The sequence below is a fragment of the Elephantulus edwardii genome, unplaced genomic scaffold, assembly GCF_000299155.1.
Source record: "Elephantulus edwardii isolate Elephantulus edwardi_28Jun2011 unplaced genomic scaffold, EleEdw1.0 scaffold00076, whole genome shotgun sequence".
Lineage (NCBI taxonomy): Eukaryota > Metazoa > Chordata > Mammalia > Macroscelidea > Macroscelididae > Elephantulus > Elephantulus edwardii.
The window spans coordinates 3,973,987-4,000,154 of record NW_006399826.1 but is presented as its reverse complement, the minus strand read 5'-3'; the positions used below and the strand labels follow the sequence as shown (position 1 = coordinate 4,000,154).

Sequence of the window (26,168 nt, the reverse complement as noted above, 5' to 3'; positions counted from 1 at the left end):
AATGAATGGAAACCCAAAATCTCTGTAAATGTTTATGAAAATTAATAAAATATAGAAAAAAAAAAAAGAAAAACTCTCTCAACACTTGCTCCTCAGAGACACACACCTGCCCTCCTCTCAGACCTGCTGTATTTTCCTGCAGGATTTTCCGGATTCTCTGCCATCAATCTATACCTTTCTTGTCCTCTAATAAATCTGCATCTTTTCTTCTGCAAAGCTCTCTGATCTTCTAGTCATTATTAAGACCCGACATTCCACAACAATGAAATCATTATAAAGAGGGAATTTACACTTATGACAGAAAGATAACAACATCATGGTTTTACAAGGGCATGGGACCAGTCAACAATTACTTTAAAGTGAAGATCAAAGTATAAGGATGGACCAGAATGAACATACTGAGGATGCAACACATTTGTGAAGCAAACCAAGGGTATATAAGTAAGACTTATAGCAATTACGATGGGTGAATTTTCATTTTCAAAGGTAACATGTAAGTACAGACAAGTTTCTAAAAAAACAAAATCTTTTTTAAGATCATGGGGAAAAAAACAAGTATCAGGAAGAAAGATTAAGAAATTGAAAAAAAATGGACATCTAACAAAGTGCATCTGAAGCTCATGGAACTTTCAAGCATAATAAATTTAAAAATTGTATTTATTTTAAAAATAAAAATAAAACAGGGCTGTAAGAAATTCACCTAGCAATCTCCTGCTGTTTTAATTTCGAGCATTTTAGGTTTTATACATTGTCTTGCTTTTAATAGCAACACGATAATGCCCAAAATAAGCAGTGAGAATGGAGTCAGAAGGAATTTGAAGAAACATGCCAAAACTACACACTGAATCAACCAAGGTGGTGAAAGACTGTAGGTAACACTTAACAAACAAAAACTCCTGCCTCAAACCCAGTGGATCTCCATTCTCTATGGCCTTTTTCCTAATTGGCATTTTCTTTAAAATGTCCAGTCGCTAAAGTAACACTTTTTTAATAGGCAATACAACAAATGTTTCCTAACGTAAGGGAGACAGAAATAAGACATGGCATCTGAGGAAGGCTTGATGCATACCTACACTTCAAATCTTTTAAAACCCAAATTGATTCTCTAATAACTCGTTGTTGTGTGCTGTCGAGTCGGAAATGACCCATAGCTGACCATCTAGCGGGTTTTCAGAGGCAGTAAATCGTACAGGACACTGCCCATCCTTCTCCCGGTGGATTCGAACCTAGTGCCTTTAAGACTGAAGAGCAGCTTACTAACACAGTCTTCAAGAAACGCATTTTCAGATAAATACTCCCCAGTGTGCCATCCCTCTCACCTGAGGGTCATAGAGCACCACAGAGGAGGAGGTGCCGAAGGCCAGAAGTCCTCCGAGGCCAGGGCTCCAGCTCAGAGCTCCCCGCACCCGGTTCGGACAGCAAAACACGTGAGAAGTCTCTAGCATCGGAGCCACCATGTCGTCTGCTGGTCAGCGACCGAGCCACGGGGGGGCACTTCCGCCTTCGAAGCGGAACTACTCGCCAGGCCGCCTCCCACGCTGGCGTCCTCCAGACGGACCGGTTTTCCAGGGCGGCCGGGGCGGGGCAGGTTGCAGGAGACCCCGCCCCTTGGCGGCCCCGCCCCCTGCAACGACTCCAACTCCGCTACAGTGAGGATGCTGCTACCAGCTCCCGTCTCCTCGACTGAGGCCCAACCCGCCAGCCTCGCTTCTAGAATAGAAGCGAAGACTCAACCTGAGTAGCTCGGGACTCTCCAGGGAGACCTGAGACTATCGTACCAAGGCAGCGACAGAAAACACCCCTGCCATCCCTCTCCAGCGGGCTCCCACAGCGGACGAGGCCGGTTCTCGGGTCCTTTAATGGACAAAGGGCCCCCAACAAGTATCATCGTTGACTGAGCTCGAGTCTTGTCAATTCCTCCAACCCCCTAAAGCCCGCCGGCGCCGGCGAACACACGGAGCGGCGGATCCATCTGCAGGGATCGGGGCGCCGCGGCCGCACTGCGCATGCCCCGCAATCATGGCAGGAGGAGGCGGTGATTCCCGGCGGCGCGCGGCGCGGGGTAATTAGCGATTGTCCTCGTGCTCCGGGTAGGCGAGGGCGCGCGGCTGCCCAGTGGTTCGGTGCCGGCACCTCCGGACCGGGCAGCGGCCGGGGGCGGGCGGCTGCGGCTTCTCGGCTTCTCCGCCGCTGGGAGAGACTTCTTCGGAGAGAGAAGCAGCGCGGGGCCAGCGCCGCGCCCACCAGACTGAAGACTGAGCTGGACCTTCGCGCCGGCCAATCGGGCCACGGAGAGGTGAGTCCTGCGAGCCGGCTCGGGCTGCAGGGGAGGAGACGAGCCGCGCAGAGGGGCCCCGAGGGCCGGGCGGGTGCAGGGGACCAGCGGGAGCCTGTTTAGGGCGCTCGCCGGGCTTGGGAAGCCAGATGCCCTTGTCTGGGCTGCGGGGATGGGCTCCAGCATCCACGGCGACTTTCAGAGGAGAAAGTTTGTACTTAGCATCTCATGTTCGAATAAGGCACTGACGTGTTTAAAGGGGGGAAAGCCTGCAGAAGTAAAGTTTTGTGCCTCCTTCTCCCTTTCGTTTTCACTCTTCCCTTCGTTTGTTTCTCGAGGGCGGCTGCCCTTTCTTTTTTCCTGCAGCACGCGCCGATTTGCAGGGCCCGGGAGGAGCGCATCCTCTCCAGAGAGAGAGAGGGGTTGCGAGCTGCACCCCTCCGTCCATCGGGGCTGTCCCCACCCACCACACTCCTTGACCCTCCAAGTGAGAGAGATGGCTTCGTGATTTTCCTTTGTCCATTAAGTGAATCCCCGTGATTTCAAGCTGCTACGAGTGTTCTTCAGGGGTGTTACCACCCATTTTCTAATGCTGCCGGTATGATAAGCAGAAGTTAACGAAGCACATGACAGTTCTTGGAACACTAGTCTTAAATCCTAAGGTGTGGCTTTCTAGTGCACCCTGCAAATGATTCTTGCCAGATTATCACAAGGTGATGAGTGTGAAAGACCCATCCAGGAAGAACAATTGAACATGGTAGAGCCAGATTTCCCTGATCTCTCGCTCTCATTGCTCTCATTCCCCCGAGCTCCATCTCTGCTCTTTTACTGAAGCAGATGGGTTTGGCCACTACAGCCATCCATCATTGGTCCTGATCTGTCAACACACATATTCGCACCTTTCTGATTTTGAAAACCCACCTTAGTATAAATTGTGTATACTGCACTGAAACAGATGAGGGAGTGAATAATTTAAAAGCGATGTATGATAGGGTCTTACGGTTATCACAAGAGTCCACAATTAAGGTTGCATAGTGGAATGTAAAAAAAAAACCCACCTCAATTCCTGACTCCTATTTGGGACACATAGTTATGTGCCCTTGCATCTGACCCAACTCACAGCAGGTGAAACCCTTCAAGTTTTCAGTCGATTGCCCATCTCTTTGGGACCTAGGCCATTGGTTCCAAACACTTGGAAGAGTGATAGTCTCCGATAACATTTTCACTGATCTGTAGCAAAGTAAGAACAGTATCTTGAATTGCAGGAAGTCATAATCAACTTCATTACACAGCGACTACAGGAAAGGGCTTTATCACAGCAAAGTGTGAAGAGAGGCCATGATGGGTCATGGTTTCATTTTGGTGGCACCCAACAGCTATGTCCTTTTGATCATACAGTCATTTAAATGAATGAGGTTGATAAAAATGTGCTGACATGGAAATACGACTGACTGTTTAGTGGTGACAAAAGACACTGTTGCTGTGTTTTTTAAAGTATACATGTAGCTGAGTGTACATAAAAATTACCGGACTGATATGCAAGAAACCTGCAAAATTGGGGGCCTTAGACAGTTAGGATTAAGCAAAATGGACCTAAAAATGGTTTGCTTGAAAAGGTGAGTTAAACAAATGTCAATGTCAATTAGCCTGAAATTCTGATTGTCATTTTTGATAAAAGAAAAGGGACTTTTCATGAAATCGAGGTGGGTTTTAGGTGCTGATGGGTCAGTTTCAATTCACAGCAGCCCTGTGAACAAGAGATCAGAACGTTGCCCTGTCCTGTGCCATTCTCACAGTCTCCACCTTGCTCAGGTGCACTGTCACAGTCATTGTACCTGTCCATCTTACTGAGGGTCTTCCTCTCTTTTTCTCACTCTCCCTTTCCCAGCATGATGGTTTCATGAGAATTTTGCTTTGTTTTTAAATTCTTATTCTCAATACAATAACAGACTACCCGTACCAAGAGTAGGCTGCCTGGATCTCTTCTGTCTCATAATTCCTACTGCTTTTATGGCACTGAATTCAGTCTCTTCATATTTACCTATTGTTTCCTATGTTGTAGCAATGCAAAGATAGAGTCATGGACTGTAGTTCTCTTTCCTTCATAGTAGCAAGTATTGGGCTCATAATAAATGGTGGTCTTGATAATGTAATTAGAAATCGATTCCAGCAGTCTTCTTATTAAAAATTGTTTTCTAAGTAAAAGCATTGCTTTTTATTCTGTCTTCTAGGAAGGTGCAATGGCGGAGAGGAGTTTATCTGTGATCTTGACCTTCACTCTGCTGACCTATATCACAAGTCCCTCAGTTGCTTTCACTCAGACCACTGAGAGAGTTGTTTCAAATTGGGAATCGGGCATCAATGTTGACTTGGCAGTTACAACACAGCGACACCATCTGCAGCAGCTTTTCCACCGCTATGGAGAAAACAATTCCTTGTCAGTTGAAGGGTTCAGAAAATTGCTTCAGAATATAGGCATTGATAAGATGAAAAGAATCCATATAAACCATGACCATGACCATGACCATCACTCTGACCACGACCATCACACTGACCACGACCATCACGCTCACCATAATCATGCTTCTTCAGGTAAAAGTAATCGGAAGGGTCTTTGCCCAGACCACGATTCCAATAATTCAGGTAAAGATTCCAGAAGTGGCCAAGGGAAAGGATCTCACAGACCAGAAAACACCAGTAGTAGAAGAAATGTTTTCATCAAGGATGGTGTTGGTGCCAGTGAAGTGACCTCAACTGTGTATAACGCTGTCTCTGAAGGAACTCACTTTCTAGAGACTATAGAGACTCCAAAACCTGGAAAAGTTAAAGACATAAGTGGTTCCACCCCGCCCAGCATCACAGAAAAGAGTCGCTTGAGCCGTCTTGCTAGTAGAAAGACTAATGAATCTGTGAGTGAACTTAGAAAAGATTCTGCACATTCCAGAAATGCAAATGAGAATACTCAAGAGGTAAGATGAATGTGTTCATTATTTTAATTAATAGACATGCTTGTCTGTTCTGTCATTGTCAACCCGTTCTAGAGTCGTAAGGAGTTTAAAATAAATGTTACAATTCTAAAGTAATTGACACAGGAATTTCTGCCATCTCAGAATGGCACTTACCTCTATGTTCATCTACTGTTAACAAACGTTCCTAATGGGAAAATGCTTCTTTATTAAGAATAGTGTTGTGTAAATTTAAAAAAAAGAAAAAGCCACGAGAGTTCATTCTATTTAAGAAGAGCAGATGTCAAAGTTATTTTTGTCAAAATTGTTAAAAGATGACTTAAGGAAGCTCTTGTGGCATAGTCCATGTGAAGTTGCATTGTAAACCCAAAGGTGAATGTTATCAGTTGAAAAAACAGCAAATACGGGGTTGGAAAAGCAGGAGTTAGAATCCATGCTAGAGAGGAAAATCAAGGTAGATAGAAAGGAAAAAAGATGGATGAGGACTAGTGCTCCCTCTTTGGCGTAGACATCACAGTGCCTTCCTGGAGTTGAAGCAGCTGCAGAGAACTCTGGGATGCACACCTTAAAACACTGGGCAGTGTGGTTCCGGCTTCTTGTAGCTTTTCCAGAGTAGGCTTCCACTCTTCCCCCAGTTTGCCTTTGGCAGAGATGTCAAAAGTGAGGATTAAGTTGGGGACACTTTTATAAGTGAAGCTAAATTCTTCATTACCAGCCTGCATCTGAATAATTGTACTAAGAGTCATACTGTCAACACCAATAATAAAGTTATGAATTGAATATTAATGGCAGAGAACTGCGGGAGTTAGAGTAGCTTTACAGAAGATGAGAAGCTACAGGTTTGGTCGTCCCCCCCCCCCCCCCCCCCCCCCCCGCAAAGATGGAGGCTGGAAGATCAGTTGGTTAGAGGAGATTCCCTTCATCTAAGCTTACCATCTCATTAAATTGTTGAAATAATTGCCTGCCAGTACAGGTTTGTTTTATTACCTAGCTACCTAGCGTTGCTCACTGTAAGAGTAATATGCATAGTTTAATATTCTCTCATTGTACATCATTATTTTGCCAGGTATGTAGACAGAACTGAGATAAGTTTTTGCAAGTAGGATCATTGCTGGAAGAACAACATGTCTTGGGCTTGTTTAGGCTACGTAGGATAGCATTAATCCTAAAAAGAACTTCTTTCTCAATCTCTATCCAACCTTATCTCACAATTACAGCTCATTTCCTTAATGGGTTTATACAATGAGTTAACAAGCTTGTGAATGTCCATTTACTCCTAACCTGTTTCATGGGAGGCTTTTCTCCTAGATGACTGGTGACGCAACTGCTTCTCCTGAGAAGTGGCAGGAAAAGTGGGATGCCAGCCTTGTGACATCCTTTCTCCTGTGCCTGAACCTGTTCTTTGGTTCTCAAAACAAAAGTCACTTTTAATTTTGCATAAATGTGAAAGATAAGGAAGTAGCTTCATTAAGAAAAGTGTATTCTGTTAGCAACATTCTGGATTCTCTAGTGGGAATGCCTCTGGGTGATTTTCACTGGGGTTTTTTTTGTGTGTCCATCAGTGTTTCAACGCTTCAAAGCTGCTCACTTCTCATGGCATGGGGCTCCACGTTCTGCTGAACACCACCGAGTTCTACTACCTCTGTCCAGCCATCATCAATCAGATTGATGCGCGGTCTTGTCTCATTCACACGACGAGTGAAAAGAAAGCTGAAATCCCTCCAAAAGCTTACTCTTTACAAATAGGTATCGTTCTCTTGCCTCTCCTTTTCTGCCGAGAGCATGCTGTAAGGTTTGTCTTCACCCTTTCCATTCCATTCCCTTCCCAGGTGTTCTTACCCCCCTTTTTTGCTTTCACTTTAACTCTTTACATTGCCTACCTCTCACTAGCTATATCTCTGTCTTATCACCGTAATAAACTTTTGTCACTAAATAGGAAAAAACCCAAAAACACACTAGGTACCCTTGCCTTTCTTTAATGCAAAAATGAAGCTGATACTGAATAGTACTGATGCATTGATGTGCTTTTTCTTATATTTAGGTCACCCTTTCATTTTTGCAGCATCATTCCAAATGTATCACCTTGTTTGATTTCTCCCCTGAATATGAAGAAAGCAGGCCTGTTAAGGGCCCCTCCGCCATGGGGGTAAAAAAAGTTTAGCTTGTAGTTTATCTGAGGTCCTCCCATATAAAATGACCTGACCTTCTGAAATGAGGACTTGTTACATGGTGTGACTGTATTTCTCTACTGGCGAGGAACCTGGTGCTGGTTTGTCCTTACCGATAAAAGCTGCTGCTGTTGGTCTAGAATCATCTGCTCTGAAACGATGAGGAAGAAAGAGTGCCTTTGTTTGTTGCTGAAGCTGAGCTCCTGGGGTTTTTTTTTTCTTATCTTTCATGGTTTAGCTGCTAGAGAGTCTTGAAATCTCAGTTCTCAAGTGCTAGTGTTCATCCTTGGTAACCATATTTCTTTCTGCTGCCTCACCCGTCATTAGGCTAAAAAATTTTGCAGTAGGCTTATTCTGTTAAAATGAAGGATTCTTAACTATCAGATTGTTGATTTAACGCAACATTTCTTGGTTATTGCTTTGCTAAAACAGTCCATGGTTAAAGTGTTCAGCTGCCAACCAAGGGTCGATGGGTTCAAAGTCACCAGCTGCTTGTCAGGAGGAAGATGAGGCAGTCTGTTTTCCCAAAGATCTCAGGCTTGGAAACTCTGTAGGGGGCTCCTCCGTCCTGTGATTCACCTCCGTCCTGTAGACGCCACAATGAGTCAGAATCGATTCAGCAGCCATGGGTTTGTTGCCAGTAAAGTTGTAATTCTTTAACTTCTCTGCATATCAATATTTGATTTTTACTTTTCCCTTTCTCTGTTTTGTTTGACAGCCTGGGTTGGTGGCTTCATCGCTATTTCCATCATCAGCTTCCTGTCCCTTCTGGGTGTTATCTTAGTGCCTCTCATGAACCGGGTGTTTTTCAAATTTCTCTTGAGTTTCCTGGTGGCACTGGCCGTTGGCACTTTGAGTGGTGACGCTTTTTTACACCTCCTTCCACACGTAAGTACAGTAATCTGGCTGGTTAATGTGTTTTATTACTTAGCATGGAGAAAAGTGTGGGGTTTTTGTTTGAACTAGAATTCTTGGCAGAGACATAAAAAGGCTGGGAAATTATTTTTAAAATAAATTTGGTTAACAGAAAGCAGCATTTTTTCTGTCAGATCTAAGGACATGTTTATGGTGGAGTTGTTTGGTTTGTTATGTTGGTTTATTTGGGGTTTGGTTTTATTCCCCTTAAAGGAATTTTCTCTTTTTTTTAAATATTGGTTTGCTTACAGCATTCCTATACATTGTGTTTCACGCTTTTCTTCAGTCACATTGTGTTTTATAGTATCATTGCTATGTATTGTGTTTTACAAAAGTAAATTTAATAATTAATAGAATACTGGATATGTTCATCATTACCCTGTCTTTTCAGATCCCTGATAGGTCTTTCTCATTTCCTTTTACTTCACCAAATTGTGCAACCCTGTGATTTCACCCTCACCATCTTGACCCGTCTACTCCCACCTCTTCTTTCCTTGGGTCTCCATACCTGTTTTACTAGTTACCCTTCTATTTTAACAATAATGGTTGTAAGCAGTATTTTTCCTTAGAAACTAAATTAGTTTACTCAGCATAATGCTCTCCAGTCTCCCTTCAAGGAAGTTTACTAATTACAAACTAATTTCACTTTTTCAAAGCCTGAAAATACAAGTTCTACACAGCTCTGAGAACTGTAAGAGGCTACGGTAGTGTGAACCATTTGTTTACCTGTTAGTGTTAACTGCAACAGAATAGAGTATATGTCCCTTTACATATACTGCCCAAGAAAGTTGCAGGAGATCAAAGACTACAGACTGCAATATGGATTTTTTTTTACATCCAGAAGACAAAAGACCTCACCTCTGGACTAACAAAAAATATGATTGGTGAAGAAAAGATTGAAACAGTCAATGATTTCCTCTGACTTGGATTCATAGTCAACAGCACTCTAGGTACTAGGAGTTCAGGAGATACATTGCATTGGGAAGTCTATTGTCAAGGACTGAGGAGCAGTGAGGTCAGTGTGAAGCCTAAGGTGCACCTGGTTCAGGCCATGGTCTTTTCCATTACTTGCTATGCATATCATCTGAGACTTTGACAATGAATAACAGAAGAATTGACGCTTTTGAGCTGTGGTATTAAAGAAGAGTACTGAATATCCCTTGGTCTATGAAAAGAACAAACAGATAAGTCTTAGAGTACCCCTTAGAAGCAAAGATGGCAGAGCTTTGTCTCACATAGTTTGGGGTGTATTTGCTAGGAGAGGCTGTTCTTTGGAGAAGGGACTTCATGCTTGGAAAAGTGGAGACAGGAAAGGCGAGAAGATCCTCAATGAGATGGATTAACACCGTGACTACAGCAGTGGGCACAACAGTGTCAGACAGGTTAGAACAGGGTTCAGACTTTTTGTTCATAGGATCACCATGAGTCATTCATCACTTGTCAATACCTAATAATAGCAACAACAACCCAAGAAAGTTAGTGTTTATCTTCAGGGTTGGATTAAATATCTATGTAAAGATTTATATTAACCTCAGTGAATTCTTGAATCCCACAGGCGTGGCAAAACAAATTTACGTTTTCACTAAGTATTTAGGATTCAGTGATCAGGCAGAAAATCAATGAGACTCATTTAGATTTCTTCTAAAGACTTGGAGATAAGTAGGAAAATGAAGTTGCCCCATTCCTACAAACCTCATCATAGCACAATAGCATTTTGCTAACTGACCCCTTGACCAGATTTCAGAAATGCCTGCAGTTTGTGCAAGGGGTCCCCTTTCTTAATTTGTTTCACACTTGATTTCCTAATCCAGAAAACCCAGTATTTTCAGTGCCCCAGCATCCTGTTGCCAAATGCAAAAGTATGTGGACTTTGAGTACTTGCCAGACCTTATCACCACACACAGACTCAGTGTCTTGTAAGTGTGCCAGTGATGTTGGCATAGGCTTCTCTGTCAGAGCTCTGATGCAATTTAGGTGTATTGTCTTTCACTTTTTACCCGCTTAAAATTATTTGGTTGTCAGTGGATCATGGATGATCATTGCACAGTTTCTCTATTATCGCATGCATGTATTCGGGGGAGGCATCCTTGTTGTGGTGGCTTACTGTTGAGTCGGAACTGATCCATAGCTGACCCTCTGGCAGGTTTTCAGAGGCAGCAAATCACACAGTGTTGTTAGTGTGTTCGTGGAGTCGAGAGAAGACCAGCGATAAGAAATGTGGGTTTTCAGGGGGTCACCGCTCTCTCAGGCAAATGACGTTGAGAAATTGTGAAGCCCCAGCTTTTACTAGCAGAAAATGAAAGCTTACAGTAAAGTATGATCTCATAGGCTGGGTAAATGTTTAAACATATGGAACGAAGCATAGGTAATATGGAACAAATCATAGATAGGCATGAACAGTTTTCAAGAAAGCATATTTGTATTCATGAACAAGGTCTTACTGCACTCTTAACAAACTTATCAAGAATTTTAGAAAATAGTCTTTGTTTAACAGATCTCTTTTTATGTTGGCACATGCTCCAGGGAGTATGAGACTACTTTCAGTCCCATCCACTCTTGGTATTGTTTGCCTGCTTTCAGGCATTGTAGCCAAGTCCTTTGGCATGTATTCCATAACCACTATTAACCCTGTGAATTCCAGAATGATCCTGCACACAGGAGGAGATTACCCATCCCTTCCCTGCAGAGAAACTGGTGGATTCAAACTGTGTGCCTTCAGGATAGCAGCGCAGCTTCTTGCCACTAGGCCACCAGAGCTCCCTATAACACCTATATTAATTGCCTAATTCTAAATGTTTAAAAATTTGACCTATGGTTTCTCAACAGTTGGTGTGAAACTAATTGAAAAATGTATTGTTTTGTCTTTAGTCTCATGCAAGTCACCACCATAGTCACAGCCATGAAGAACCAACAGTGGAAATGAAGAGAGGGCCACTTTTCCGTCATCTGTCTTCTCAAAATATCGAAGAAAGTACCTATTTTGATTCCACATGGAAGGGTCTGACAGCTCTAGGAGGATTGTATTTTATGTTTCTTGTTGAGCATGTACTCACATTGATCAAGCAATTTAAAGATAAGAAGAAAAAGGTAAGAAAAAATATACTGAGTACTTGTTATATACATCTGACATTCATTTAGAGTCATACTTGAACTTGATTGCTAGAACAGTATGTCTAGAGTATAGGATTCAAGTCTGAGAGTGAATTCAGTACCTTCGAGGTACTTTCTGCTTCCAGAAGCATTCCTAGAGAATAATTCTGTATCTTGAGAATCATTTTTTGGTTAGTGTTCTCTTCAAAGTCAAGAAAGAATTTGTTGTTGTTAAGTGCCGTCGAGTCGCAGGCAACTCATAGCGACCTTATGAAGGAGAGTCCTCAATGCTTGGGTGTCTCTCATCTCTCCAGGTTCGTAGGGTTTCCGGAGGCAAGCCATTACGGAAGTGGATGCCACTTCTCCTTCCAAGCTTGTTTTAATCGGGGAGCTCCACCCCACTCTCTGTCCGCATTGGGTAACCAGCCATTAACGCATTTGACACATCAGTGTCACAGTGTTCAGCCTCACAGCAACCACAAGTTACCACAGTACGGCATCTTGTACACCAGGGCTATACTACCTAGAGGAATGTCTGAACAAAAACAATGAAAGACAGGCCCGAGGGCCGCGGATTGAAAGTCACCAACCTTTGGCTTGGTAGCATCGCTTTCTGTCCACTGGGCCCGCTGATCTCTCTATGTTGATGTTAATTGTTGTTAAGTGCCATCGAGTCGCAGGCGACTTATAGCGACCCTACTTAAAAAAAGAAGTTAGAAGCAAGACTTGAAAGTATTTATGATTGTGATACAGTTAATTTTCATTTAAAACTAGTCATGTGCTCATATTCTGATCTTTTACTAGAGACCACAATTTTCTTTTGAGTCAGAGTCATTAAGTACTTCTCCTCAACTGGCTATGCTGATTCATCTGTAATTTCCAAATTTAGTTTCTCTAAAATTGAACAAGATGTTACACACTTGTAAAGCTACTTTGAATATAGATGCTAGAAGTTACTTGATAGCCATTTTTTAGCATCTTGCCTTTGAGTCGTTCAGAAGTGTTAAGCTTTGTTTTCATAGAAATAACTGTTTTCATCACGTACATAGTATGAAGACATGTGAGGCTATGGGACTGTGATTCTCGCTGACCCGAAGTGTCACAATTGACTGAAAGACTTTCTGTGGGCTATCTCAAAGTGACCATTTCATAGCAACGGATTCCTAATACATAAGTGACGTTAAGTGATTGGTTAGCAACATGTACCATTTAGTTTATTTCAGAGTCACCCTTGGATGGCGACAGAATAGGCTATTCTGGTACACTCCTCAATCGCTTCCCCAGTTTGTCTGTTTTCTGTGGGTTCACTGTAAAGATTTATCAGTAGTGCTGCACATCATGACCATCAAGCAGAAACTGTTCAATCTTGCATCTGTATGACTATAATGTAAATGTCCCTTTGGGAATTGATTATGGTGCTGCATCTGACAAGAGAAAAGGATTGTCATCTTTAGGAAATATGGTTATGTCAACATCAAGACTAGAGGAACTACTGTGAACAGAGGCAGCTTTGGGAACCTAAAATGAATTAAAGACTCATGTCAAGAGTTTACGATGATAGCACCAAGGCTCCACTTCGTTCTGTTTGTACATACCAGACCCCTCTCTCGTACAAGTGAATTTAGCACTATAGCTGCAATGATTGGCATAAACATGCCGGTGGTTGTGAAGATGTTACAAGACCAGGAAGTATTTAGTTCTGTTTACATGAAGTCACCATGAGTCAGATTTGATGCAACAGCAGTAACAACAATGATGTAAATTCTAGATACCTCATTGTTCAAGATAAAAAGTGACAGTGATCTAAGATACCCTGAAGTAATTATGCTCATAGACATTTAAGTACTTACTCAGAGGCATTATGGTATGAGTTTAAAAATGTGTGATTTGCTTTTAAAATTCTTAAAAGCTAGGAATGCACAGATACATGCTGTTGTTGTTGTTGTGTACCATCAAGTCATAACCAACCCATAGCTGACCCTCCAGTGGGTTTTCAGCAGCAGTTAATCGCATGGGAGGAAATTGCCCATCCTGCAGAGCAGCTGGTGGATTCGAACCATGTGCTTTTAGGATTGCAGTGCAGTTTTCTATGGTAATACTGATTTCTTAAGTCATATTCTTTCCCCCCTCTTTTATTTATTTATTGATGCACATTTTCTCCCCTCCCCCCTTAAGTCATATTCTGAGACACCAAAATGAGAAATCTGTTGGTGTGGCAGTTTTCATCGTCTTGAATACATAAATAAATGCACAGGCACTGTTGTTCAAAGCATAAACTTCATGGAGCATAGCATTGCTTAGACTCAGATAGGGACAGTACTTCAAGCATGGTGTTTGAGACATTTAAAAAAGTCTACTGGTGGGGAGCTCTGGTGGCCTAGTGGCAATAAGCTGCAACTACAATCCCAGAGGTGCACGGTTCGAATCCACCAGATGCTCTGCCGGGGAAGGAGGGGCAATCTCCTCCTGTACCAGTCACATCTGATTTGACGGTACACGCACACAAAAATAATAAAAAAAAAAAGTCTACTGGTAAATTCAAGAGACTTGCTTAAAAAGTGGCAACTTGTTCATGGTGTTTTACTACACAAAAAGTATTGCGTGTTAAAAATAATTAACATTCTACAGAAAATGTTCAGTATGTTCTAGAAGCACAAGATTTTATTGACCAAAAAGAATTACGAGAAAACCCAACTATTAATTTGTAAACCAATCAGTGGCTGAAGAAAATGCCTCTAAGCTAGTTCACAATTGTTACCATAAGGCATTTCTTCTCTGTTTCAATGTGCCTATAAACACTTGGGCATCTGGTTAATCTGCATTCCGATTTATTAGGTCTGGGGTGTGGCTTGAAATTGAGAATTTCCTTACCATCTCCCAGGTGGTATATTACTGAATGCAAACTACACTTAAAATAGAGACCTAGGGAACATCCCAGAAGATTAGTATGTGATAATTCTATGCATTCAAATTATTGACATGTCTTCCTCAGCTTTTTAATCAGTTACCACAACCAACATGGCTATGCAAATAAAAATACAAATTATGCCTTTAAAGAACTGGCTTTTATTCAGATAGAGATCTTTGATCACGGTGTGGTTATCTCTGTGTTTTGCTTAACTGTCCATTTAAATCTATATACAGAAACAAATCAACTAAAGTATGGCTTTCCCTTTAGAATCAGAAAAAACCTGAAAATGATGATGACATGGAGATTAAGAAGCAGCTGTCCAAGTATGAGTCTCAGCTTTCAACAAACGAGGACAAAGTGGACACAGATGATCGTAAGGTTTTTTTATCAAACAATTTGAGAGCTGAGGAGAACTTTAAAATTACTCGGTGATTTGTTGGCAGCTATTTAGAAGAGTTGGACCATGTTCTTTTTCACCATCCCATTTTTGTTGATTGTTGGGAGTGTATAAAATAAAACTATTCACGAACGATTTCTGCATGTAAATGACAGTCACATTGACAGTATTGAGTTGTGCAACCATCTGTTGGAAACCACTGTTTTCCGAGTTACCCCTCCCTGTTAGCATGCATCCATTACCCACTAAGTTTCCCACCTAATCTTTTGAGTTGTTGCTATCATTACTCCAGTCTTTAAAGATAGATCTCAGCGAGCTCTGGTGGCCTAGTGGCAGGAAACTGTACTGCAATCCCAGAGGTGCACGGTTCAAATCCACTGGATGCTCTGCTGAAGAAGGAGGAACAGTTGCCTCCTGTACCAGTCAGATCCAATTTGACGGTACACACATAAAAAGTTACCATTGTGATTTTGAAAAGACTTTGGGATAAATTGGTTTACAATTTAGAGACTATCTTAGGGCTGTAGTTTCAAGGGTTCATCCCGCCTCTATGATTCCAGAAAGACTAGATTCAATGAGAATGGTGTTCTGTTCTCCATTTTATCCCTTTGATTACAATCTTCTGTAGAATCTTTGTTCAAAATGTTCATCAATGGAGACTGGACACCATCCATTTCTTCTAGTCTAAGAGCAAAAGAAGCAGCTGTTCGTGGAGGCAGTTAGTCACACAGGTATTATTAGGTCAACGGGGTTATCCCCATGAAACCACAACCCCAAATGCCCAACCCTGGATCCAAATACCAAATATTGTTTAGTGTCCATAAGCAGCCCTGGCTACTTTCTTTTCTTCCGCCCCCCATTTTTCTCATTGTTGTAAATAACTGTCACACAGTTTTTGCCGATTCAGCATTTTACAGGCGTACAACCTGTTCATGGCAGTTAAATTCATCAGGTGTGCAGCCCCCACTGTTAACAAATGTGATGATCTTTTCCATTACCATAAACTGAAACGTAACACCCCATAAGTAACAACAGCTTCTCTTCTCTATACTTGCCCACTCCTGGTAACCACTAGTAAACGTTGGTCTCTGTTGACTTGCTTTTTCCTAGTGGTTTGTTGTTAATTGTTTGAAATGTGAGGTCATACAGTATTTTTCCTTTCGTGGTTGATTCATTTCACTCAGCATAATGTCAGCTCCATCTGTGTTGTGGCTTGCGTGTATCAGGACTTCATTTTCTCTGTGGGCTGAGTAGTACATTGTTAGAGAAATGCGTTTCATTTTGCTTATTCCTTCTCTGCGGATAGGCATCTAGATTCTTTCTGCCTCACGAGTTTCTGAATCTGCATTCAAGTCTTTTGGGTATGTTCCTAGGACTGGAATGGCTTGGTCAATTGGTGGGGGTTTTTTTAAGGGTTTTTTTTTTTGCAATAACTACACTATTTTACACAATGGCTGTACTATTTTTCATCCCCACCAGCAACAGACAGATGTTCCTATTTGCCCTTATCTTCACCAACCTTTGTTGTTTCATGAGTTTATTCTTTAGTTCTAGCGATTGTTATTAGGTATTGGGAGTCAACCGTGACTCAGTGATTCTACGAACAACAGTTGAGAACCTTGCCCTGTCCTGCTACGCCTCACAATCTCTGCTCTGCTTGAGCCCATTCTAGTGGGAGTGAAATAGTAGCTCCTTGTCATTTTGATTTGCATCTCTCTTTGATGGCTTAAGAGAAGTCTCTGGTGGCCTAGTGGGTAAACAGTTGTGCTTCCAACCCAAAGTCAGGCAGGTTGAATCCACCATCTGCTTCACTGGAGCAAGATGGACAGTCTCCTCCCATGCAATTTATAGTCACTTAAAACCTCCTGGAGGATCAGCCCTGGGTCAGTTCTGACTCAATGAGTGAGTGATGACTGATGATAGTGGACTTCTTTTCCATGTGCTTGGTGGCCATTTGAACGTTCTCATAGGTAAAATGCCTTTTCAAGTTTTTTACCCTTTTTATGATTGTTGTTTATCTTTTTGTTGTCAAGGTTTTCTGTATCTTGGTTACTAAATTCTTGTCAGATAATTCGTTACTGGAGATTTTTCTCCCAGTTAGTAGCTTGTTTCTTGGTTTTTCTCTTTCTTGTTTTCCTGTCTGTCAATATATCCTGTTTTTTGCATATATCCTATGGTTATCTACATGTATCCTGTGTATGACTTCTTTGTTTTGAAGGGTCAGAGTAGAATTCTTCCCCTTGGCCTTTTCCCCCCAGACTCTTCACCTTGACTATTGAGGTCCTACCCTGCCTCCACCTTCGGATTGTTCTTTCATCTCCAGCCACATTGAACATTTTTCAGTTTTGCCTCAGGGCCCGTGTACTAGTCACTGTTCTGTCTTCTTGGAACGCTTCTCCAAATCTTCACATAAACTGTTTTTATAATCATTCTGATCTCAGCTCATCTCTCTTCCTCTGAGATCTTCCCTAATCATTACCCTCCAATTACCACACAGGTGCCTTAAATTATCTTATTTTCACATGCTTCCTTGTTAAGCACTGAAATGATCTTATTCAGGGCCTTAAATGATCTTGTTTTTACATGTTCCTTCTTAAAGTGCTTTTCCCCTCATAACAACATTGAAGCAGAGATTCCAGTATGTCCGCAGTGCCCAGAATAGAGTGATGTCGCTGTCACGTACCATTGACTTGAAACTGACCTACAGCTGACCCTCCAGCAGGTTTTCAGAGGCAGTAAATAGCACAGGAAGAGACTGCCCATCTTTCTCCTGCAGAGACACTGGTGAATTTGAGCTCCATGCCCTCAGATTGGCAACTTACCTCCCTACCGCTAGGTACTTGGAAAAGAGTTGCTGACCATAGAGGAGGAAATAACAAACTGTATTATGGCTGCTGCCTACTTGTAAGGCCACTTGTTCACACTCTTTCCCAGCACATCTTTAATAGCCTTGCCTCTCCTTCCTGCTTCTAATCCTTCTTCAACCTTATTTCATAGACTGCATTGAAATGTGTAATGAAGAAGAAATCGCTGCTCTGGAATTGGGCCATAGTGTCAGAAAGGCTTCCAAAGAAATTAATACCAGGGTAAACAAAACTCAGAAGGGTGGAGGGACAGCGCAGGAGAGGAAGACACCGATGAGATGGTTTGATGCAGTAACTGGGGCAGTAGAGGTAGGTGTGTGGAATCAGTGAGACTGGCTCAGGACAGGCAGGCTTCAGAGCTGCTGTAGATAGGGTCACTATGAGTTGAGGGCACATAACAACAGCAATAAAGGAAGAAGACAAAACACAAAATCTTGTGATTACATGAGTACCTGCTAAAGGTGCTAATGTGTAACCAAATACCTTATAGAATTTGGTTCCTTGGTTTGGAGGTTTAGGGACATCCCAGTTAATTGGCCTAATAACATGTTCCGTTCTTAGTTCATTACATTGGTGCCTGAGGTCTTTGAAGCTTGTGAAAGGTCTTTCAAGGTACAACTGGGCTTCTGTTTACCTGGAAGAACAAACTTCAGGAATAGGAGGAGGAAGTGGAATGTCTAGGTGATCTCCTTCATGAGTCCAGAACCAGACAGGGCCAGACTCCCACTATGGAACAGTTGAGAAGAAATTCTAGAGAAGAATCCTAAACACAAAGCGGAAAATGCGGGACAGAATTTCCAGTTTTTCTGAAATCCAATTTTTCTGGAGCCATCGTAGACAAAAGAAACTGGAGATAATTTTTCAACTCTAAACCAAAAATATTCCCTGAAGTCTTTTCAAAATCAGCGGTAGTTTAGCTAATAAGGAATGTCTGTCTTTGTGTGTGTGTGTGTGTGTGTGTGTGTGTGTGTACCGTCAAATCAGATCTGACTGGTACAGGAGGAGATTGTCCCTCCTTTTCCCGGCAGAGCATCTGGTGGATTCGAACCGTGAGCCAACGAATGTCTGTCTTGAACATTAGGTTTTGTTAAGATGTCTGTATGAGATCAAATTGACAAACAACTTTAACTGCTTCAAAGATTAGATAGGACATGTTGATAAGAGTGAGCTAATGCTAAAGGAAGAGGAACAACTCTGAAAAGGACGATAAGACTGGCTGCACAGCTTTCTTGCTGCATTTTACCTTTCTTTGCACTAATGTGTATAATTACTCCTTCTTGATGATAATTATATTTCAGACTCTTCGATTTTTCATTGAATTATGCTACAGAAAAGCTCATGTCAGATGGAATTATGCATACTGACCTTTCATTTTCCCTTTCCAAAACTGTACAGATTTTTCTGAAACAACATGTTTCTTTTATAATATGATCTTGGGGAATGAAAGCAAGTTTTTAAAATGTAAAGAAGAAAAATAACTGAGGAAGAATGTGGGGGAGTTTGTTGACAGTTACTATTTAAAACCCATTCATAATGTTGGTATGTTAAACTATTTCATTTCTAACACTTAATTGAAACTTCTTGCTGTTACTCGTCAACAGTGATGTCTAGTTCTGAAAGTATATGTGGGAGAGTTGCCACACTTTCCTGTATTTGTCGACTTTGTTGATCGGACTGTTTGAAATGTATGTGAACACATTAAAAAGCCTTCTGCCTTTGTCCCAGTGTTCTTTATATTTCAACCTAGGTCCTGAGATCTATCTCCAAGGAGACACCCAAGAACTGTCACACTTTGATTCTCAGCAGCCAGCAGTCTTGGAAGAGGAAGAGGTCATGATAGCGCATGCCCATCCGCAAGAAGTCTACAATGAATATGTCCCCAGAGGGTGCAAGAATAAATGCCACTCGCATTTCCATGACACACTTGGCCAGTCAGATGACCTCATCCACCACCATCATGACTACCATCACATCCTCCACCACCACCACCACCAAAACCACCACCCCCACAGTCACAGCCAGCGCTACTCACGGGAGGAGCTGAAAGACGCTGGCATTGCAACGTTGGCGTGGATGGTGATCATGGGTGATGGCCTGCACAATTTCAGCGATGGCCTGGCAATTGGTATTCATCTACTCACCTGTTCCTTGCTGTGATGACTTTGAAAATGTCACATTAAACAGCCTGTCTCAAATTCTAACACAGAATCAATTGCTTAATAAGTCTAGAATTGATTTTTCAAGATGGTCTGAATGTGGTTTTTGCTTTGGCGACTTTGCCTAGAAAGTAGTGAATTGGTTAGGTACGATTGTTAGGAACTCTGCCTAAACTTTTACCTAAATTACCACTATTAAAACTTGTTTCTAATATGCAGATCTTACAATCTGGCTTTAGTTTGGAATATATGTGATATTTTATCACCAGAACATTTAAATTCCATTATCTGTTGTATAAACTGTTGCAGATTTGTTAAGGTAAAAGGAACTTTCCCATTATCCTTTCTTTTTTGTTAAAGGAATTTTCATATATTTATCTGTTCAGAGAAGAATTACAGAATTCTTACTCTTACATTATTATGCCATAATGGGAACATTATAGAATGTGTACAAATTCCAGTAACTTGCTGTTGGAAGGATCTAAGAAATCTTTACCGATAGAACAGCTGAAGCCTGAAAGGCAGAAGCTGCTTGCCTGAACTTGCAGGGCTGTTTTGTAGTTATATTAAAACACTAGTCTAGTGCTCTTTCTCCTCTACTGCAAAAGCAGCCAGGGGAATGTGCGTGTTTACAGCCATGATTTGTGATTAACTGAAAGAGAAGACGCTATTCATCTCCTTACCAAACAGTGAAAGAATCACTAAAAACAAGCCTGATTACAATTACGTGGTAATTCTGAGGCCAGAAAAACATAGTTCTACTCTGCTGAATTTTTTAAAACATTTGAAGTCATTTTATCATCTTAAGTAGGTTTTTAATTGGTGATGATTCCTTCTGTTGTTTGTGTAAGATCGTTTGTTCATTCTGCAGCGTAGTTGAGCCTTCCCTTTCCTGCCACACACTTGTACTCCTTTGGAAAAGTTAAACCTAATTAAATATAATTTAAAATTACTTAGAGGAAGATGCAAGACTGAGTTGGGGAAGTTCTTTTTATTCACAACAAAATGTATCTCATCTTTTTTTCACTTTCTTTTTGTGTGCTGGTATAATTAAAACACGTCCACAGAGAAATACTGTAGCCAACTTTTCTCGGCTTGATTTTCACACAGGTGCTGCTTTCACTGAGGGATTATCAAGTGGCTTGAGTACTTCCGTGGCTGTGTTCTGTCATGAATTGCCTCATGAATTAGGTAAGAGGACCACATAGATTGTATCTGCCAGGTGGGTGGAGGTCAGCTCCTCACCAGCTTCAGCTAATGATAGTTTTAGCAAGCTTCCTCATAACTTCCGTGTCTTCTAATAAGTCTGCTGCCATAGTTCATTTCTTCCTGCCTGAGCACAAGTTTGTTTGCAGACAAAGTTCGGACTCTGTAAGCACTAGGACACAATTTTCCACATGGGATTGCCAGAAAGGCTCCGAGTCCTCGCCCCCTGGTCTTTCCCCTCCCAGATCTCTTCCTAAGCCACAATCTTTTTTTTTCATCATGTGAAAAGAATCATTTCCCATTAATAGAGAACAGTAGCGGAGAGATCTCATTGAAACTGAAGAAGGAAGTTGATGAGTAGTGTTTTTAAGATTTCTTCTCTGTCATTAGAATTTAAAATACAGAGACCTGTTTCCTACCAATCATTGTCCCTTAAACTTTCCAAGAATCTTTCTGGATCACAGTTAAGGTCTATTTTTTTCTTCTTGTCATAGCCCCAATACCATTTGAATTTTTGTTCTTGGTATGTGTTCTGTCATTCAGAAGGCCTCCTGGCTTCCTAATCAATGCTTGTTGTAATCCTTCAATGTCTGATTCATGCTGCATGTTGTAGCTCCTTCAGCCTGTGAACACAGCTGTTATTACTAACCTTCATTGCGCCTTCATTTATCTCTCTTTCTAACTATAACAGTAGACTCTTAACTTTTAATTGTACGTTGCCTTTAACATTTGCTTATAATTTCATATATGTGTTCTACTCTCCTTCTATTCTTTGTAGCCAACGGTAAGCTCCTTAAAGTTAGTGTAGAACGTAGTAGTAGGTTATTGATATTTATTCATTTACAAAGTTAAAAACCATCTGAAAAAGAACCTTACATAAATAATACATTATTTTATAGATATGTTAATGATTGCTCTGGTTTACACTATTTTAAGGAGCCTATTTGATGTAGAGTGTTACATGTTGACCTCCCACCTAAAAGGTCAGTGGTGTGAGTCATCATCAATTTCATGGGACAAAAGTGAGGCAGATGAGAGAAAGAGAAGTCTTTCCTCTTAAAGAATTACAGCCTCAGAAACCCAAGGGGAGGTCACTGTGCATTGTTATTGTTCTCAACGCAGTGATAGTGTGTTGAGTGGGTTTTTTTACTTTTTTCCCCCCTCTTACTTTTTACACTATCTTAACCCTTATTGTTGTTAGGTGACCTTGAGTCCAGTACAACTCTTAAGAGCCCTACAAACATCCAGTCTGAATACTGTCCTGCCCCGTGCCGTCCTCACAGTCTCTGACACACTCAAGACCATTGCCGCAGTCCCTGTGTCTGCCCTCCTGGTTGCGGGCCTTTCTCTCTTTCACCATACCTCCATATTTCAAAGCATAATGTCCTTCTCCAGAGAATAACCTCTCCTAGTAACATGCCAGATAACTTTGGATAATTCTTAATTCTGTTCCTTTATTTCCCTTCCCTCCCCTGCCAAAAAAAAAAATAAATAAATAAAAATTGGAGCGTTTTCTTAAATCGGGGAAATCTTAGAGTAAAAAGCATTAAAATCTTTAAAAATAATTTTCATTTATCCCCTCTTGTTTTCTATTAAAGGAGACTTTGCTGTATTACTGAAGGCTGGCATGACTGTGAAGCAGGCTGTTCTTTACAACGCTTTGTCTGCCATGCTGGCCTATCTTGGCATGGCAACAGGAATCTTCATTGGTCATTATGCTGAAAATGTCTCTATGTGGATTTTTGCCCTTACGGCTGGCTTGTTCATGTATGTTGCTCTCGTTGATATGGTAAGTGGTTTTTGTTTTGTTTTCACTTATTATCTCAGTGAAAGCTTAGGAAGCAGGTTGATTTTTCATTTAGCCATTCACATACAGTGTTTTCTAACATTAGTTACAATACCCACAATGTTACTGAACTATACCATTTCCTTCTTGTGATTCTTATTTGACATTGGAAGTTTTTGCAATAAAATAGAATATTTGATTACAAACATGTTTTAATAGTTTAGATTATATATACAGTAGTAATGAGACATATACTAATTCTCATCTTTCTATTATAGGAATGAGAATTTCTATAATATGGTAGAATTAAAGTAATATAATATAATGAGAATTACAGTAGTGATGAGCTCTGGTGGCCTAGTGGTAAGGAGTTACACTTCAAAAGGTATGCAGTTCAAATCTACCAGCTACTCCACAAGAAAAGGATGGACAGTTTTCTCCTGTGCAGTTAAACCTGCTGGAGGGTCAGCTATGGGTTGGCTCTAACTAAACAGTACACCACAACAACAACAATGAGAAATACTCTTTTACTTTGTCTTTTCCTGTACTCTATAGAGTACAGAATACAGATCTTCTAAGAGTTTATCTTTTCTGGATTGTTGATCACAAGCACACCTTTGTCCCACGTAATGTGAAATCAGGATTCATAAAAATATTCACCTGCATCTTATGTCTTTCTGAGAATCTCAGTAATCAGACATTGAGTTGTTTCTAGGTTTAGAGGAAACCTAGCACAAACCATATTGTGCTGATACATACTTCACAACACTCAGAGTCCTTATTAATTGACAAAGGAATCATATCTTTTTTGTTGATAAAATCCACATAATAATCACAGCCAGTGTAAGTGCTACAGTTGTATTTCAGATAGTAAAGTTTCTGTGTCTCTGAACTTCTGGTGAACCACATGTAGTCTGTTCAGATACAGGTAGTAAATTTTTACTTAATACACTGTAATTAACCATTCTTAATTAAACTGCAGGGAAATGTGTACCATTGTTAGCTAGAGTCAGTTTGCATGTGGTCACGTATTAAGGAATTAATAAATGGCTTATTTAATTGCAAATTAAACTAATATATTATCCTGCAGGTTCTTTAAAAACTAAATGTTATTTTGAAAACCTGAATGCTTCTCTTTTTTTCCCTCCCCCTTAAGGTACCTGAGATGCTGCATAATGATGCTAGTGACCATGGATGTAGCCGTTGGGGATACTTCTTTTTACAGAATGCTGGGATACTTTTAGGTTTTGGGATTATGTTGCTTATCTCTGTATTTGAGCATAGAATTGTGTTTCGTATAAATTTCTAGTTACATTCTAAATGCTAGAGTAGCTTAAAAAGCTTTGTCATGTGTAATTCAAATAGGTCATAGAGAGATGAGAGTTTGCATGCTGTAATATGCAGCATTTAAGGTTAGTGTATTTTATGTGTTTTGTACTGAATATTGTCATTTGTTAACACTTGTAAGGTCAGTTATGGCAGTAACGTAAAGGTACGTTTTAATATTTAAGTTATTCATTTTGGTAATATAAACTTTATGTGCAATTCACCAGAAAAATAACAGTTAGTTGTGTAAATGAAGAAATTTGGTACGACATACTCTGTATTTTCAGATGTGGAAAAAAGTCTTCACACCCCCACCCCCGCCTCAAAACCAGTTTAACACAGTAATTCTTATGCCAGATTTTAAACCTCTGAGGAACCGCTGGTGTTTAGGAATAAGAATCTTCTAGAAGCCTACAATACCAAGGAAACTTGTGCTGAATTTAAGCTCAAAGAGAAAGTTTTTTAAAAATTAAAGCTAAGAAATAAAAAGTGGATAATTGGTAAGAAATCAAAGAGGCATGGGCTTTTTTCATATAAAAGTCATGAAATTGGTTATAAAAGAGGAAATGTTTTTCTTTAAATAGGAAAGGGCAAAATATTAATGAAGTATAGAGTATATTCAAAAACACCTTTGTCAAAATATTTCTGTTCCCATAAATACATAGCACTTAAAAGACTAGTTGTACATTTAATTTTGTTTGTATAATAGAGAAGTCTAAATTTATTTAATGAATTAAAACAATGTATTGATTGACTAAGAAATTGAAATTTAACAATATTTGTGTGGAATTATACCAGATAAATCTATTAAGTAAGTGTATGTATTGCCAGGAGACCTGGGTAAAATGAGTCACATGATTAATTGGATGTTTTGTTTGCCAAATGTTGGAAATTTTGAGATATTCAAGGACATAAAATCATAGTATAATTTGACCCTCTGGATTCAGAAAGTACTTGGTGTCTTCCAGAGCTTCAGTGTTGCCATTAAGAACAGTTGTCATTTTATAGACCTGTAGACATGGAGGGCCATGTGCCATTCTCTAGATGTCAGCTTTCCTGAAAAATCAATTCCCCTTGTCAGCTTGCTGCCATGTTTGTGATGATCTGAAGTGCAATCTTGATTACAATATACCTAGCCATTCAAACACATTATTCTTCTGAGTGGCCTTATTCAATTTTTAGATTATCACCAAGGATGTTTCAAACACTGTGGCTGCACAGTTTGTTCTAAGCTGTTCATCCTTTGACAACCTCAGCTTTTGGAGGAGAAACAGTAACGCTGCATTCTAAAGAGAATCAGAAATGGTTGTTACTACCTTGCCTCCACTCTCAGCCTGCAGAGTGACGGTTGAAGCATCATTCCTGTTTGCTGAAGCAAGTGGAATGCTTTAAGGGAACAGGAGAGTGACTTGGATTGCAGAAAGGTTGAGAGGAAGCATTTGTTTATCTGAAAGGCTCAATCATTACTTTAGAACTCAGCCTGAGTGCCATCGCTAGATCATTTGCAAAGTAAATTTCATGGCTCCTCTAGAAAAGAACATGGACTTACACCCTGTCCTTTCCTGGAAATTCTGCAGGTAGGAGGTTTCTGTACCACTTCGAAAAGCAGTGACTAGGAAATACAGTTTCTAGTCCAATCCAAACCTATTAGTCCCCTGCCTCTGGGATGGGGTGAGGTATGCAAGAAAATTAGATAAAAAATGCAAGAGCTGTAAGATTTGGACCAATAGCTGATAGGAAGGGGGGGAAAGATTTATTTTAAAATGAAAGATATAAATAACCTGAATAAAAAAGGAGTCAGGCACAGTAGAATCAGCAATCATAAAAGCTGTATAGTTGAGGATTTAATATGGATTTATTTTCTTTAAAAGTGTCTTAAAAAAAATCACTACATTATAAAATTCAGACCTTGCCTTTACCGAGCCCCAGTTTATAATGAATTTTACCAAACCTTGAAGGGACACATAGGACTCTAATTAGTCCAGATTTCTGGGATTAGAAAAAGAGAGAAAGCTATCATATACTTTAAAGTTAGTATAATCTTGATACTATAATATTGGGAGAGATGATTTTTCTTAGTCCTTAAAAGTTGCCATGCATTTTGCTTA

At 40.6% G+C, this 26,168-nt stretch overlaps 2 protein-coding genes across 2 annotated transcripts in view; one reads left to right on the top strand and one right to left on the bottom strand.

Moving 5' to 3' along the window:
* ELP2 (elongator acetyltransferase complex subunit 2) overlaps positions 1 to 1,457 on the bottom strand; it is a 57,102-nt gene extending 55,645 nt beyond the window's left edge. The window contains exon 1 of the mRNA XM_006889230.1: positions 1,320 to 1,457. Within this exon, the coding sequence (XP_006889292.1) occupies positions 1,320 to 1,457 (138 nt within the window). The remainder of the gene's footprint in view (positions 1 to 1,319) is intronic.
* A 3,058-nt stretch (positions 1,458 to 4,515) lies between these two features.
* SLC39A6 (solute carrier family 39 (zinc transporter), member 6) lies at positions 4,516 to 24,043 on the top strand. The gene is made up of 9 exons (XM_006889229.1): positions 4,516 to 5,244; positions 6,804 to 6,987; positions 8,128 to 8,297; positions 11,193 to 11,411; positions 14,593 to 14,698; positions 19,334 to 19,711; positions 20,853 to 20,933; positions 22,547 to 22,737; positions 23,891 to 24,043. Exons 1-9 carry the CDS (start codon positions 4,516 to 4,518, stop codon positions 24,041 to 24,043), a joined length of 2,211 nt encoding a protein of 736 aa, XP_006889291.1.
* Positions 24,044 to 26,168: the final 2,125 nt, after the last annotated feature.